Consider the following 14,935-nt stretch of genomic DNA (forward strand, 5'->3'; position numbering starts at 1 on the left):
AGGCTGGATCTGGAAAAATTTGATCGTGATTCCCTTGTGTGCCAGTAGGTGCCATTGTGCAGCTCTGTGTCTGATCTTTCCCACCCCAGATGTGATGACAGGGCAACGATATTGACACAATCCATTCCTCTCTTTCCACACCCTCTGATGCAGATCCAGAGCTCCATCGAATTCTGTCAGTCTGACGGAATTTCTTCCCTCTAAATTATCCTGTGTGCAAGGGACATGTCCCCTCCTAAAACCACAGGGTCTAAAACTTGCAATGACAGCAACTGTTCGTGACAGACACCCATGATGTCTGTCTCTGGTGTCTTGATTCCAGGCATGACTCTGCGTTGTGAGACTAGAAGGTGATGTGCAACCGCAAAGCCAAACTTACCATTGCAGAACATTGGAGCAAGTCGAACGTCCTGTCTTGGTAGAAGTCAAGGGCACGGACGTGCTCTCGATCCTGAAGCCAGTTCTGGTCAGTCCAATTAAATTAAAGAAGCACAAGAGAGTTGCGTGAAGTCCTAGGTACCTCCAGTTATACCTCTCTTCCCCAATGCACCCGACTTCCCCCTGCTATGAGCGACACCTCAACAGCTTAGTAAGGTGAAATTGACCTTGGTCAAAATCTTTTGCATGTCGCCTGGACCCTTTGCGGTGCCTTGGGCCCTAAGGACCATGGTGGCCTCCCATTGGGTAACCCCCAGCAGAACTATCCCCTACCACTCCACTCGACCTCGCTGCAGGACCGACCCTGTCTCAGAGCCCAGATCAACCTACTCCGTCTCCGACAAATCATCTGACACAATCCACAACACAATGGCCAACTCCAAAACTCAGTTAACCCGTCCATGTTCTCAAATGACATGCCTGTACCCCATATCTGATAGAGACTACTAGCCGCAGATTCCTTCACGTAGAATTATCCCCAGGCGTGAGACTGGATCCGTAAACATTTCTGCTACAGCATCTCTGCGCGCCGGGGGTGCGGGGTGACATCTCGCGACTCCGCCCAGGCGTCCGCGTACGTGACGTCAGCGAGGTCACATAAGACTCGGCCCGGCGCGCCTACATCAGTTTTTTTCTTTTCCGCGTGGAACGCGGATCCGGTCCTTGCTACTTACTTTTCTTTCATTTCTTTTTGGTGGACCAGTGCGCGAATTCCTTCGGGCTTCAAAACTTGCACGTTTTGTGGGCGTCTCATGTCGGCGACTGACCCGAACCTCATTTGTGTTTGGGGAGGATCACAGGACCACTGATTGTGCGGCTTGCCAACAGTTGAATTCGAAGTCGTGGCTGGAGCGCCGGATGAAACTTCTCTCAGTGCGTCTCTCCAGGTCGACATCCTCCCCTCTGTCTGCTTCAGCGGACGGCTTCAGATACGGCTGTGGTCGTCGTCCTTCTCAGGTGTCACGTGAGCGTCGCTACCAGGTGGGTGAGGGTCGCAGTTTGTCCCCTGGGGCTGGTATCCAGCCTGCCGGGGACGTGGACTCTCCATGGGTGATGCGGCCTGCGTGTCGTCCTATCCACCGTTTCCTGGTGTGGGGGCGTTGAGAGTCCAGATTGAGACATACGCAGCGGCTTTGCAGGCCTCGCTGGCGTCTCCTCCTCCTTCCCCTCCTGGGGCGTCAGCGCTGGTTCGGATCCAGGCTTGGAGGATGTGGTGCTGTTGGGGTGCGGCTCCTCCGGGGCACCTCCTTCAGGCCACGGCGTCTCTGCCTCGCCGCAAACTCCAGTGAGAGTCCCTGTGGTGTTGCGGGAGGTCGCCGGGGCTAGGTTTGCATCCCCGAGCCCCTCACGGTCCTTTGACAAGGTGGTCCTGTCTAATGCGGAGGTGCCAGCAACGGCTGGACTGTGCGGAGCCACAGGGGTCGGTGGACCCTCCTCGTCCTGCTCTGGGTCGAGGCCGGTTGAGGACCCCTCGTCCCTCTCTGGGCCCCTCTCTCTCCTCCCACAGGCGGCTGCCTCGTCGGAGGGAGAGTCGGAGGTTGAATCGTCCCTGGCACCACCACACAGGTTGCCGAGTGATCTCCGCCTCATTAAGGGCCTCGGCTGGCGGAAGACTTCATGTCACTCCCGAGGCCCATCTTGTTCCCCCATGCAGGTGGCTGCCTCGGCGGGGGTCGGGTCGGCGTCGTTCTAGCACCACCCTGGGGCCGGTTTGGCTCCAGCTCCACTCCGGTCTCCGCTCCTGTGTCCGGTGCGGGGTGACTTGGAGGAACCTTGTCCGGTGACGCCGGATGGTGCCGACGTCCTGCCTCTGGCAGCAGACTCTACGGTTCCGTACAGGGGTCGTACTACTGATTCGTCTTCGGACACCCCTTATCCGGAGGCAGGCTGTATATTGGTGTCGTCCTCCCCGGACACTGGTCGCCGTGTGGTGTCTTTTTCACGGGCGTCGATGTGCTGCTCCCCGCCCTTCCTGAGACAGAAGTGTTTGTCGGAAGAGCGGCAGGTCCTCATTCTTCCGCTCCTTCTGATTTCCAGATCTGGCCCTTGCACATTACGCTTGGCCTCGGAGAAGGTCGCTTTAGTTTGCAGTCGTCGCCCACGGAGAAGCTGCTTTCTCCACCGTCATGCCCTACGGAGGCAGGTGCGGCCTTCGCTCACGCGGTGTCCACAGCTGTGGACATCCAACGAATGGGTGATCCGGTGGCTCACTTTCCGTTGGACCATCTATTGGCGATCCTCCACCAGGGCTCTGGTGGGAGGGAAATCTTATTTCCCTTTGAAGGTTTGCTCCTTTCTTCCTTGACGTGGGTTTGGAGGCGTCCTGCCTCAGAGGACTCGGTGCCTCAACATCTTCTGCACCAGCACCTCCCGGCGTCGCGTAACCTGGTGTGTCTTTCTCTTCACCCCTTGGCCGCTAGCCTCCTTTTGCGGACTGCTTTACCCTCCCTGCCGCCACTTTTGACTTTGCCGTCCCGAGAGGCCCGCTGGCTGGACTCTTGGGGGCGCACATGTTCGCCTCAACCAGCGCTGCCCTGCGGTCCCTTAACACCTTGTGTGTGCTGGCTAGGGCCTCCTCCTGTTTGTGGGACTCGGCTGAGTCTCTGGGATCCGCAGCGTCCCAGGAGACTGGTCAGGTGGACTTACGACATCATGCGTTGGATGGCCGGGAGCTTGCGGCGTTTATTCTCTGCTCCGCTCTGGACATCTCAGAGGTGCTGGGCCGGGCCATGGCCTCCTCAGTCGCTCTCCATCGCCATGCTTGGCTTCCGGACAGAGACATTCCCTGAGAATATTCAGGAGCGACTCATCGACCTTCCGTTTGATGGCAGCCTGTTGTTTCATGCCCTGGCCGACTCCGCCATCCAAAGGCTCTTGGCAGAGCTCCGTCATCCTCTGCCTCCTCCTCTGGCTTATCCTTCTCCGTCCCCTCCTCAGTGACTCCTGAGTTGGGTTGATTCTGGGCCTTCTTAGGCCGGTTGATCTGGTTGCGGAGTGTGTTTTTGTGGCCAGTTCCGTCCTTTCTTGGGACTTTGTCATTGTTGGCTGCTGGACGGCCCTTTTGTTGCTTATGTGTGTGTCTTCTGCCAGAGTTGTTGCACAGACTTAGCCATGAGATTAGGACTTCTGCTTTGCTTGGGCTGCTTGTCAAGCCTTCCGCTGGGGTGTTTTTTTCCCCGTGGCTCTTTTGTTTTCCTCTGCTGTGGAAGTTCTTCCAAAGAGGGTTCCCATATCTTAGGACTTAACATAACCTATGTGTGGTAGTGGTAGCTGTCATATGGCTTGCGCTCTGCTAGGGGGTTCTGGTCGCCTTCGGGTGCCTGTTCTCCATGGCGTTTATGTAGGTTGCTTTTGCTTCTTGAGGTTGTGTGCGCGGCCACTCGTAGTGGTGTTCCTGGGCATCTCCTCCTCTTCCTGCTCCTGCCCTGAGGTCTGGGATGATCCTGTGTTCTCCCTTGCCGGCCGCCACCTACTCGCCCTTCCTGGGGCTTCAGGCTGTTCTTCTTGCTTCTGCCGGTTTTTGACTGCCAGCGCTGTTCTGGCTGGCAGGTTGCTCTCAATCTGGAGTGGGTTTGCCTTCTTTTCCCTAGTTTCCTTGGGTCCTCTAGGCTTCTCCTTCCGCTCTTCCTGTCTTTGCGTGGGGCCGCAAATTGTGTTGCCTTGTGGGGGAGTGGGGTGCTTTGGCCTCTCCGACCTTGCCCTTGGTTCCTCTGCTGAGAGTGTACGGGCCTCTTCAGCCTTCTTCTCCCTCATACATCCTTTTGGGGTTGGTGGGCTTCTACTTGTGGGGGTTCCCATTGCCGGGCAGGGACGAGGTTCTACCTGGTCCACAGATCTGGTCCCCTGTGGGGCCCTCTGTTCTGTATTGGCTGGTGGGGTACTTTCGCAGACCTTCCTTCCCAGGGGGTATTGCTAGGGTATCTATTCTATGTGGAGGAATCTGCGGCTAGTAGTCTCTATCAGATGTATGAGTTACTTACCTTTCGGTAACGATGTATCTGGTAGAGACGATTCTAGCCGCAGATTCCTTAACGCCCGCCTCCCCCCCCCTTATCTGTGAGGACCCCTTAGTTGGTCTTCGGTACTCTCCTCCCCGTGAGTGGCTGTGTCTCCTGTGAGTGCCTTTTTTTGTTCTTGACGGGTGGCTCCGTCTGAGGGCGGTTCATTCCTCCTTTGGTTCTTTGGAGGATAGGGGTTCCGGTGCTCCGATGCCCTGCTGGTCTGGCTGCTCCAGTGTTGGGGGGGAATTGGCCATGTCTTGCCATTGTCCCTTGTGGGTGGTTGCCCTCTATGTTGGGGTGGCTTGGAGGTTGTTGTCCCTGGCTGTCGTGGGACTGGTCCCCTTCCTTGCTCCGGATGGGGATGGTAGGTTAACTAGGTGTGCGTTTACTTCTACGTTCTCCTTGCCTCCGGGGCAGGAGGCTGTCTATGTGCTGGCAAGGTGGCTGTGCAGGGCTCTGCTTGTTCTATCTTTTTTCCCTGCCTTTGGGTTCTGCAGTGTTGACACTACTCTGGTTGGTGTTGTTAGTCACCGTTTCTTTCCGATTTTTCTGCTCTTAGCACACTGTTCCCATGCTTCCACAGTTTTTTATCTGGTGGTTCCGCGTTGTGGTGCGGAAAAGTTCTCAGAAGAAAACTGACATAGGCGCGCCGGGGTGGGTCTTATGTGACCTCGCTCTCGTCACGTTTGCGGACGACGCCTGGGCGGAGTCGCGTGATGGTGCCCACCCCCCGGCGCACAGGGATGCTGAGGCAGAAAAGTTTCAGGATCCAGTCTCGCGCCTGGGGATAATTCTACGTGAAGTAATCTGCGTCTAGAATCCTTTCTACCAGATACATCATTACCGAAGGTAAGTAACTCGTACTTCTGACCCATAAATCCCCCAACCTCATACTGACGATAATAATGCTGATTCAGATGATACTCCTTACAATGATGGAAAACTATTTATAGATCTTCAAGATGCTAGTGTGTTAGACAATTCACCAGATATTGTACTGTCTTCCCCTAATTAATATTTGGCAACAGTGATCATGTGGGCGGTGGAAGTCTTGGACCTCACAATGCCCACCATAGGTTACAACAAATGTCATAACTGAGGGGTTCAATCTAAGTCAGTTGAGCTAAGAACCTCCACTTCCGGTAAGTGAAGCCCTCACTGAAGTCCATGGCGAAGTCGGCAGGTGGTAAAGCAGTATGGACAGGAACATAGCTTGGTCAATGGGATGGGGGTGTGGGTGAGGTTCAGATTGTTCAACAATCACACGGGTATATAATATTAAAATACATTATACGACAAACATGGTGCATGAGAGAGAGGGCCTAAAGGTACTGTAGAAAGGGAGACGAATCTGGATTGGTAGGGGAACAAAGGGAGAGAAAACAGTATTTTGTAAAATGACCAACTTTTTTTTAAACCTTTTAAAACAGAGTGGGAGAGTTTGTGTGCCTTTTTGTCTGTGTGTATGGATCAATTCCTGGTGAAATCCAACAGACATCTCACCATACCTGACTGAAAGTACCTTTGCCAACTATTTACCAGAAAATACATTTACTATGTGGGTGTTAAAAGAAACACGTAGTGATAGATTCTTTACCTTAGAATTACCCCCAGGCGTCAGACTGGATCCGGAAAGTTTTCATCAGCAGTACCCCTGCGCGTCGATAGGCATCGTTGTGTGGCTCCGTGTGCATCGTTGGCGTCGTCGTCGCCGTGAAGACGTCGCTAGAGCTACTCAGACACGCCCACGCACGCTGACTTCAGTTTTTTCTTTTTTCGCGCCAGCAAGTGCAGATCCGGAAAGAGCATGTACCCCCAGTCATTTTTTGACTGAGTTTTTTTCGAGGCCTTTTACCCGATTTCTTCTGAGTCACTCATCTATCTGTCCATCCATCCTTTCACTCCATCGATCCATCCATTAATCCTCCCTTTCACGCATCCATTTGTCAACTCATCATTCCTCCACCCTTTCACGCAACCATCCACCCTCATATCCATTTACTCACCCTTCCACCCATCCATCCGTCTTTTCACTCAACCATCCATTCACCCTTTCACACATGTATGCATCCTTTCACTCATCCATCCACCCTTTCACTCATTATCCATCCTTTCATTCATTATCCATCCTTTCATTATCCATCCACTCATTATCCATCCAGTCATCCATCCTTTCACTCATCCTTTCACTCATCCATCCACTCATCTACCTACTCATTCACTCGCCATCCATTCAACCTTTCACTCAGCGGTCCATCCACCCTTTCACTTAGCCATCCAACCTTTAACACTGTCATCTACCCTTTCACCCATCCATGCATTCTTTCGCTCATCCATTCTTTCACTCGTTCATCCAGCCATCTCTCCATCCACCCTTTCACTCATCCATCCACCCTTTCAATCGTCCATCCACCTCTTCAATCATCAATCCACCTCTTCAATCATCCATCCACCTCTTCAATCATCCATCCACCTCTTCACTCACACATCAAACCACCCTTCCACTCACACATTAAACTGAGCTGAGCTGCAGACATAAGATGCCCATCAAGAAGTCCACCATCGCTGTAGCCACTAAAGCAAGGGGGTTCACAACGCCCCTGACCTGGGGAAGTACTGCATTGTTATCTATTCACAAGGTGAGGAATTTGCAGGTAGAAGACTCAATCATAACAAGTAGTTATGGCCTAAGGGGCTAGGGCGGTCAATCTCAAATCTGGGGAACCAGGTTGGGCTCTGGCAAATAATGTTTTACATTTTAAAGAATCAGAAAATATATTTTAAGAAAATGAATTTTATCCTTTTTCTATTAAATTGTAATTTGTATATGTATACTTTATGGTTGTGATAAACCAAATAAAGTTAATTTTTGACTGACTGACTGACTGAGTCTCTGCAATGAAGCTCAACATCCTGTGATTCTGGGTATATAACTTAATCTCCCCGTGCCTAACAAAAATGAATGTGTTCTTGTGTAACGCAACGGGTTCTCATGTAAAGCGCTCTTTTACCTGATACCTTCGGGTCTAGTTTGCGTTATATAAAACACCGGGGAAAGAAAAAAGTAGTTATCTTTAGGAATGCTTTTTGTGGTAGAGACTCTAACTGTGGATTCTTCACCAACCTACCCTCTTCTGTGGATTGGACTAATGCAGTCCTTTAATAAGGTCCCAGTCTAGAGATTTGCCCAGGAGCATTATGACTTCTATGGGCTCCACGTCTGACGGCGTGGACAGAGCTCGGAAAGAAACGGATATCAAAACTCGGAGGTGGTGTTGATATAGTGGACCCAATGTCACATGCAGGGCTGGACAGATCTGATGCAGATCAGCATGACGCTACCTACCGATGCATGAGGGGATTGCTTGCCAAGGTTTTCAGATTCAGTCTGGCACCTCGGGAAATTCACAAGACGTGGAATCTGTGGTGTGGTTAGATAGTCTCTACCAAAAAAGGTGTTAGCAAAGGTTAGTTACTTGTTTGTGTAGGTTCACTGTTAAACTTCACAGTACTCTTTTTCCAATTCTAAAACTGTAAAACTCCTTTTCCACCCGACACCTTTCCTTATAAAACCACCAGCAAAAATGTATTTGTTGTGTCCCGACACTTAACTACATTCTCCGGGTTGATTTAGCGGTAAGTTTGGAAGTGCTGGTAAGTGTGGAAAGACGTCTTAAATGTTGGTGAATACCCAGACAGTCAGGACTGTGTGGATGTTAAATGTTATGTTAAATGTAAAGCAAATTTATAAAGCGCACTATCACCCCACGAGCATCCTGGTTGCTCTGGCTGTTTACATTGTCCACTCCCTTAACTGACCCTGGAACACCAAGGGGTCAATCTGGGTGTCTCAGTTATGATTATACTGAAATGTGCACACATTACTGACATTTGCACACGTAAGTGGCAGAGCCTGATGGAAGATTAAACAAATATTGATCTGTCAAGTGAATGGCATCTAAGGTATCAGATTTGCTTATGGAGAGGCAACACTTTCCACACACGTTATTCCAATCTTAGAAATGTTAACATTTTTGTGAATCTAGTCCAGTGGGTGCACAGGGGGAACCCTACTCAGTAGAATTCATCTCTTAAACCGACTCACTTGTTAAAGTGCTATGGGGTCAGGCAAAGTCACTTATTCGCCCAAAAGAAAACGGAGTTAATGCAGTAGTTTTTACCTTTACTGGAGGTGTAGTTGCGTTTTCCATCCTCTTGTCGAACGTTACTTAAGTTCCATCATAAATTTCTTCATGTGTCAGGCATAAGGATTTACAAGACCCATTCCACTTGCAGTGTAATAGAAAACTGGTGATTGCAGCCCTGAGAAAGGCATTTTATGCTTTTACTTAATAGAAAGAAATGGATTGGATGAAATTGCTGGCCACAGGCGTCATTGTTGGGCTGAAATATGATCAACAAGAGAGGAGTAACACAAATTGCCAACACATTCGCTTGTTGAACACAGCCCTGACACTTGTATATTGTGGCCTAAAGCACAGCGTCGAGCTGCGCAGTGTATGACCAATGGAGCTGGAAAGACTGATGCTTATTTAGCAAAAGTGTTAACCAAGAGTAATTGTTCGAGTCCCTAAATGTTCCCTTCTTGATATCGTTTATTTGTTTCCTCCAGTTGTTTCTTGTTTCTTTTTTAATATCGTGTTCAATTCCATTTTGTTTGTTGACAGTGTTGTTTTGTTTTGTTCTCTTTCAAGCCATTTGAACCCAAGCCCAACATCGCCTCTCTCTCCATCAGGGCCTCTGTTCTCCGCACCGTCCAGCCCTATGCCCACTTCTTCGACATCCAGCGATTCTTCCCCTATCAGGTTTGTGAGGCTGAAAATTATTTTATGTGTTCACGTTACTTTTTGTCTCTTTTGTTAGTAGTTTTCCTGTTTGATCTAAGTCACCTCATCACATAAGTGGTTGACATCTTTGTGTGGAACTTGTTGTTGGGCAGAGATATGGAGTTGGCACTCTCTACAAGTTATCGCACTTGGTGTGTTCTTATCAGGAGATTTAAGTTCCATGTCTTGTGCCAGGCATCTGAAATGACATATTTAAATGGGGCTATCCCTTTATGTCCTTTTGCCTTCTTTAGTATAACTGTAATATACTGGCATCCATCGTAGGTTCGTATTTAAATTATGTCACCTGTTTTTGTCCATTACACTAGATGCCGTGCTTGAAGCAGTATCCGTGTGCTTTAAATACCGATTAACATAGAGAATGAAAAGGGGCAGGAACATAGTTGACATTCTACCTTTTCTATATTTAAGTCTGTTGAACGTCTGTTTTGTGAATTTGCGTTTTTTAAAGAGCCAGACGCCTGTTCTTTTAGTTGGACAGTTTCTTTTTGCTATTTAGGGAATTGGAGACCCTGTCTCATTGGGTTTGCGTATTTTGTATTTAAGCCGTAAAAACCCTGCTTAGTCTCTAATTTTTCCTTGGCGCTCCGTGTTCTTTCTGGCATATGTACCAGCATGTTTTAAACGCTCTGTTGGCTTACATCTCCAATTTTGATGAAAATGGTATTTGTGCATTCTGCACTTGAAGAAGGTGTCATGTGTTACAGAAGGCATATCTAGATTTAATCTACGTTGAAATGTCTCCGGAGTTGAATTCTTCCCTTTTAGAGCCTGCTCTTCTAGGCCATCAAGTCCTGTTTGGGGAAGAATCTATGTGCCAAGTTCCCTTCACCTCCACTGGGCATGCACAAAGACCAATATCTTTATAGCAGAAGGGCTCTGCGAGTGTGGTGTATTGCATGCCACCTTTGATGCTTACAAGCTACCCATTTTCTGAATTGTCATGCTTGGTGACACTTCTTTCCATTTAACTCTCCGTCCAAGCTCTAGAATCGAACAGCTAAATCACACCCACTGATGTCTATGAAAATTGGGCTGGTACAGCCTCCGAGTTTACTTCCGCAGTTGATTGTCCATTGTAGGTATGCTGGGTGAGGATTTGCTATAAGCATTGCTATTACATATGTTCTTGCTGCAGAAATACTTTGACTCTTTTTCCATAATTATTAAAACCACGGTGGAAGTACATGAGTGAATAAGTCTACCCTGTGTTTCCAAAAACCCAGAAAATCATTGTACTTTACAGGCCCCCTCATATGTGCTATGGTGTTTTAGCTACGCAACATACCGGTTAAAGTCATTGATTATTTTACTACGTTGTATTAAACATCTTTTCATTCCCACTTGGAAACCCTATAGATAACAAATCATTGTTGAAAGAACTAAGCAAGGAAATACAAATTTGAAAAAGCAAAGGTTGGGAGACATTTGCAGGGATGAGGTGTGTATTTCATTAAAATAGTTTTTGTTAAAAAGTTACCGATTTGCCACAAACTACATAACAAAACATGGAAAAGTATGCTTTTGGTCACGAGAACAGTGGCGGGTCTGGTCCATTTCTGTCAATCAACGTGCTTCCTTCAAGTGGAGTACATTAACATATATTTCATCAGGCAAATAAACATGATTTATTTGGAGGTACTTCACTGGTATTATTTGTTCAAGTCACTTATTATACCTCTTTTAAGACCTCACTTTCCAGATGCCAAGGCGAAGCTGTCCAAGACAGATTCAGAAAACTGCTTGGAGTTAGAAACACAAAACTCTAACATAGACTAATGACAATCTATAAATCCATGTTGAGCCTGTGATTTTACTTTATTCAGAGGCTATGCATAAAATTACAAACATATTCACTAGCCTGGCCTAATACATTTGATATGGGTGACATCTTACGGACTGCCACCGACCAGGGAGCTGATTGGAGAATCCCTGCAACATTTCTGCTGCTTGCCTCACCGCCTCTGCTGCACCTCGCGGTACCCGCTGCGCGGGTCCCGCATCGCCCGTGTTGCTGGGCTGCCATTGCGTGGAGGTGAAGGACCTTTGCCAGTGTGACCTACAGGGCAGGAGGAAACTTTCACACAGGGCTGCGAGCGTCAGGTAAGGAACAGGGACTCCAATTCCCAGGAGTCCCTGTGTAGCCATCCCCTGCACCAGGACGCTCTCCCTGTAGCCCCGCCCCCGACCGCCGGACTAAAGCTTCCGTTATCCACGGAAGCCTGGGAGACATCTTACGGACTGCCACCGACCAGGGAGCTGATTGGAGAATCCCTGCAACATTTCTGCTGCTTGCCTCACCGCCTCTGCTGCACCTCGCGGTACCCGCTGCGCGGGTCCCGCATCGCCCGTGTTGCTGGGCTGCCATTGCGTGGAGGTGAAGGACCTTTGCCAGCGTGACCTACAGGGCAGGAGGAAACTTTCACACAGGGCTGCGAGCGTCAGGTAGGGAACAGGGACTCCAATTCCCAGGAGTCCCTGTGTAGCCATCCCCTGCACCTGGACGCTCTCCCTGTAGCCCCGCCTCCTCCCTTTATTAGGAGTAGACGATCCCCGCTACGCGGGACGCGTGCGGGACGCCCGGGGCTAAGCCCGGGCAAAGGGTGGGCCCGTTTAAGCCCGTTCAAGCCCGGCCAAGACTGGACTGGGCCACCCCATTGACACTTCAATTGATATTTCCTTTATAGCGTTTCTATTGTAAGTAATATCTGGGTATCGTCGCTTAGTACATAGGTATAGAGCCCTTAGATTTTGTCATTATGTCCCCCAGAATTACCAGAAACACCAAGCTCACCCACACTGCCCAGGCCATAGGACCAATAGACCAATTTATCGCCAAGGCGAACGACGCCATCAATCAAGGTGTCCTTTTACTAGAAAGAAGGGTCTCGCAGGACCTAGCTGCAGCCAGGCGTTCCTCATTGGGACTATTGGCTTCCGCTGTAACACCACATCGTAACCTAGTCCCTGGCACACTACAAGAGACCCCAACGGTTCCAGGGACTGTAGATTTGTCAGTGTCCATTGACCTTTCCACAACACAAATATCCCAATCTTCTCCACCTCATCTCCCCCCATCAATTGAGAGAACTCCGATTCTCTTTATAAACCACACAGATGAGGATCTTTCCTCTCCTACCACGAGGGGCCAGAGAGAAGGTGCTATTCCGAAAAAGAGGAAGGGCAAAAGAGACAATAAGAAATCCAAACAAAATAATACTAACATACGACAGGATTCCTCGTCAAAACTTGTCGAAAATTCCCCTACTTTAGCCCAATCTTCAACTCAATCGACTAAGTCTCATCTGCCGACCACTACCACAACATCAGAAATAATGAATCTTACACCTGACACGCATAATCTCATTTTGAGTGCCAATAAATGTAATGGGCGGGATTCAAATATACATGATACCCACATACTGGCCTCTATAGAGGCTTTAATAAAACATCATTTACAACCTTTAGAGGTATCATTATCAAAAATCGAAAAGTCCTTAGCTATACTAAAATCTGATTTAAAAGCTAAGAAAAACTCGAACCCTACGCCCTCTCTTTCTGTGGCCCAAATTCATAACCCAAAACAAAAAAAGCCAGGGGGAACAAATCCTCCCCAAACATTAAACGCCCCCAAAGTGGCGACTACCACAGTGGCGGTCAAACAAAAACTTGCTAATACAACCTCTTTAACTGCGCAGCAAACAACAGTTAATACTGCTGCAAAAAAGTCCGCTGTTCCTTCCCTCCCCGATCCACCTGTAACAGTGGGCCAATCCATTAATTTACCAGCAACTCCAACTACAGCGAAGACGCCAGCTCCAAAAAAGCCTTCAGCCCCTAAAAAGACACCAGCCCTTAAAAACGCGGCTTATAACACGAGACACAATGGAGCACGTCCAGCTCACCTCCCCCCCGGAGCTACCCCATATGTCATCATTATGACTGGGGTTCCAGAGCTGCACATTAACTCCGATGAGCCTGGATGGTCCCTAAAAAACAAGGTACTACATTGGCTGTCAATGAACCGGCCACTTCCTCCTTACGCTAACAACAGAGTTGTTTCAGTTCGCAGAGTTCCTTGGGTAGGGAAGGAGCCAAAACTGATCCCAGGGGACTGTATAATAATAAACTTTGAAGATCCCCAAACTGTGGAACTTATTTCCTCATGGGGGCCTCAAACTTCTCCTGAGGGAATCTCTACAAAAAGATTAGCCTTCTTCTACCCCCCAGTTAAATCCCTACCACCAGGCCCTGACTGGAACTGGACCCAGGTAGGTAACTGGAACAGTAAAATGAACTGGTCAACCTGGTCAGGACAGGGTGGCAGAGAAACCATGCCATTCCCAGATTGGAGGGGTGTTTCCACCTACAACAGGTTTGACTGCCTGGAGATGGTGGACTGACCATCAACAGCCTCGGGACTGGATAATGGGATCTCTCCCCCACCCGGTTTATCATCTCTAGTGCCATTAGGCTTCTCTCAACCCTCAAGTCCACTGGCTAGAGTGTCATCTTCACCAACTTCAACAGTTACATCTGACACAGAGGTTGAAGATTCTTATCAATACGATCCCACCCTGTCTTGCCCTATTGTTACTAATTCCCATCAATGTGTAACTCTGCCTTCCCCTTTTAACGCCGATCCTTGTGCATCCCCAAAAACCCCAACACAAAAAGGAAGATTTGTACCTATTAACGAAACCTTGTCGTTCCACCTGGTACCAATATTGTTTTGGAATGTGGCAGGTCTTCGATCCAAGATTTTATTGTCATCCTGGTTGGACTTTGTTACCACACACCAGATAATCTGTTTGCAAGAGACCTGGACAATTGAACCATTGCACATACAAGGCTACTTAACATTTCACTCTCCAGCCTGTCCATCAATACATGGCAGACCAATGGGGGGCCTTGTTATCTACTTCTCAAACAATCTTGCAGTGAGTAAAGTCTCCATATTATGTACTACCCCGAATTATCAAATTCTTTTGGTTACTTTTAAAAATGGTACGTCATACAGTATTATTAATTTTTACAACAATTTATCCCAGGTAGAATGTATGAAAACTGTGTCTGCAATCACTATGTCTATAAGTGAACAATGTCTTAAACATTCAACTACATTGTGTAATGTCATATGGGGAGGTGACTTCAATGTGCAAGTGTGTCCAAACCATAAGAAAACTGACTGTGGCCTTTTAGACGAAAACGATTGCCCGTTGACGCATTTTATCCACTCCCCGGTAGGAGACTCCCTTAATGATAGCTTAATGTCTCTAGAATTGTTGTACGCTAATGAACTTGTAGACCCTCCCGTGGACTTCAAACCTACTTTTCACGGCCGGGGTTGTTTTAGCACCATAGATTTCATTTTGTGTTCATATTCTTTAAAGGGTACACTTTATCAGTTTATTACAGGGACAGAAGTGTCAGGTGATCACTTCCCTAACAGCATTGTATTAAAGCAATCTAAGAATGCTCCCCATTTGTTAAGGAATAGCTTACTGACCCAAAAAGCACTAAGTATGGATAGAACTAACGGTTACTCAGTGAAATGGTCACGGGTAGACCCACTAGTAACATCTAGTAAGATCATAGCTAAGGCACTTCCATGGATAAACGTCTGCC

General features: G+C 48.4%; 1 protein-coding gene across 6 annotated transcripts in view; it reads left to right on the forward strand.

The window, feature by feature from the left end:
- ARHGAP26 (Rho GTPase activating protein 26) overlaps window positions 1–14,935 on the forward strand; it is a 2,045,367-nt gene that overhangs the window by 1,856,909 nt on the left and 173,523 nt on the right. For 3 of the 6 annotated variants that reach the window (XM_086931645.1, XM_086931643.1, XM_086931646.1), the window contains one exon: window positions 9,155–9,265. The exons of the other annotated variants lie outside the window; for them this stretch is intronic. In XM_086931645.1, the coding sequence (XP_086787771.1) occupies window positions 9,155–9,265 (111 nt within the window). The remainder of the gene's footprint in view (window positions 1–9,154; window positions 9,266–14,935) is intronic. 6 annotated transcript variants of the gene reach the window in all.

This window comes from Lissotriton vulgaris, chromosome 7 (assembly GCF_964263255.1).
Source record: "Lissotriton vulgaris chromosome 7, aLisVul1.2, whole genome shotgun sequence".
NCBI lineage: Eukaryota > Metazoa > Chordata > Amphibia > Caudata > Salamandridae > Lissotriton > Lissotriton vulgaris.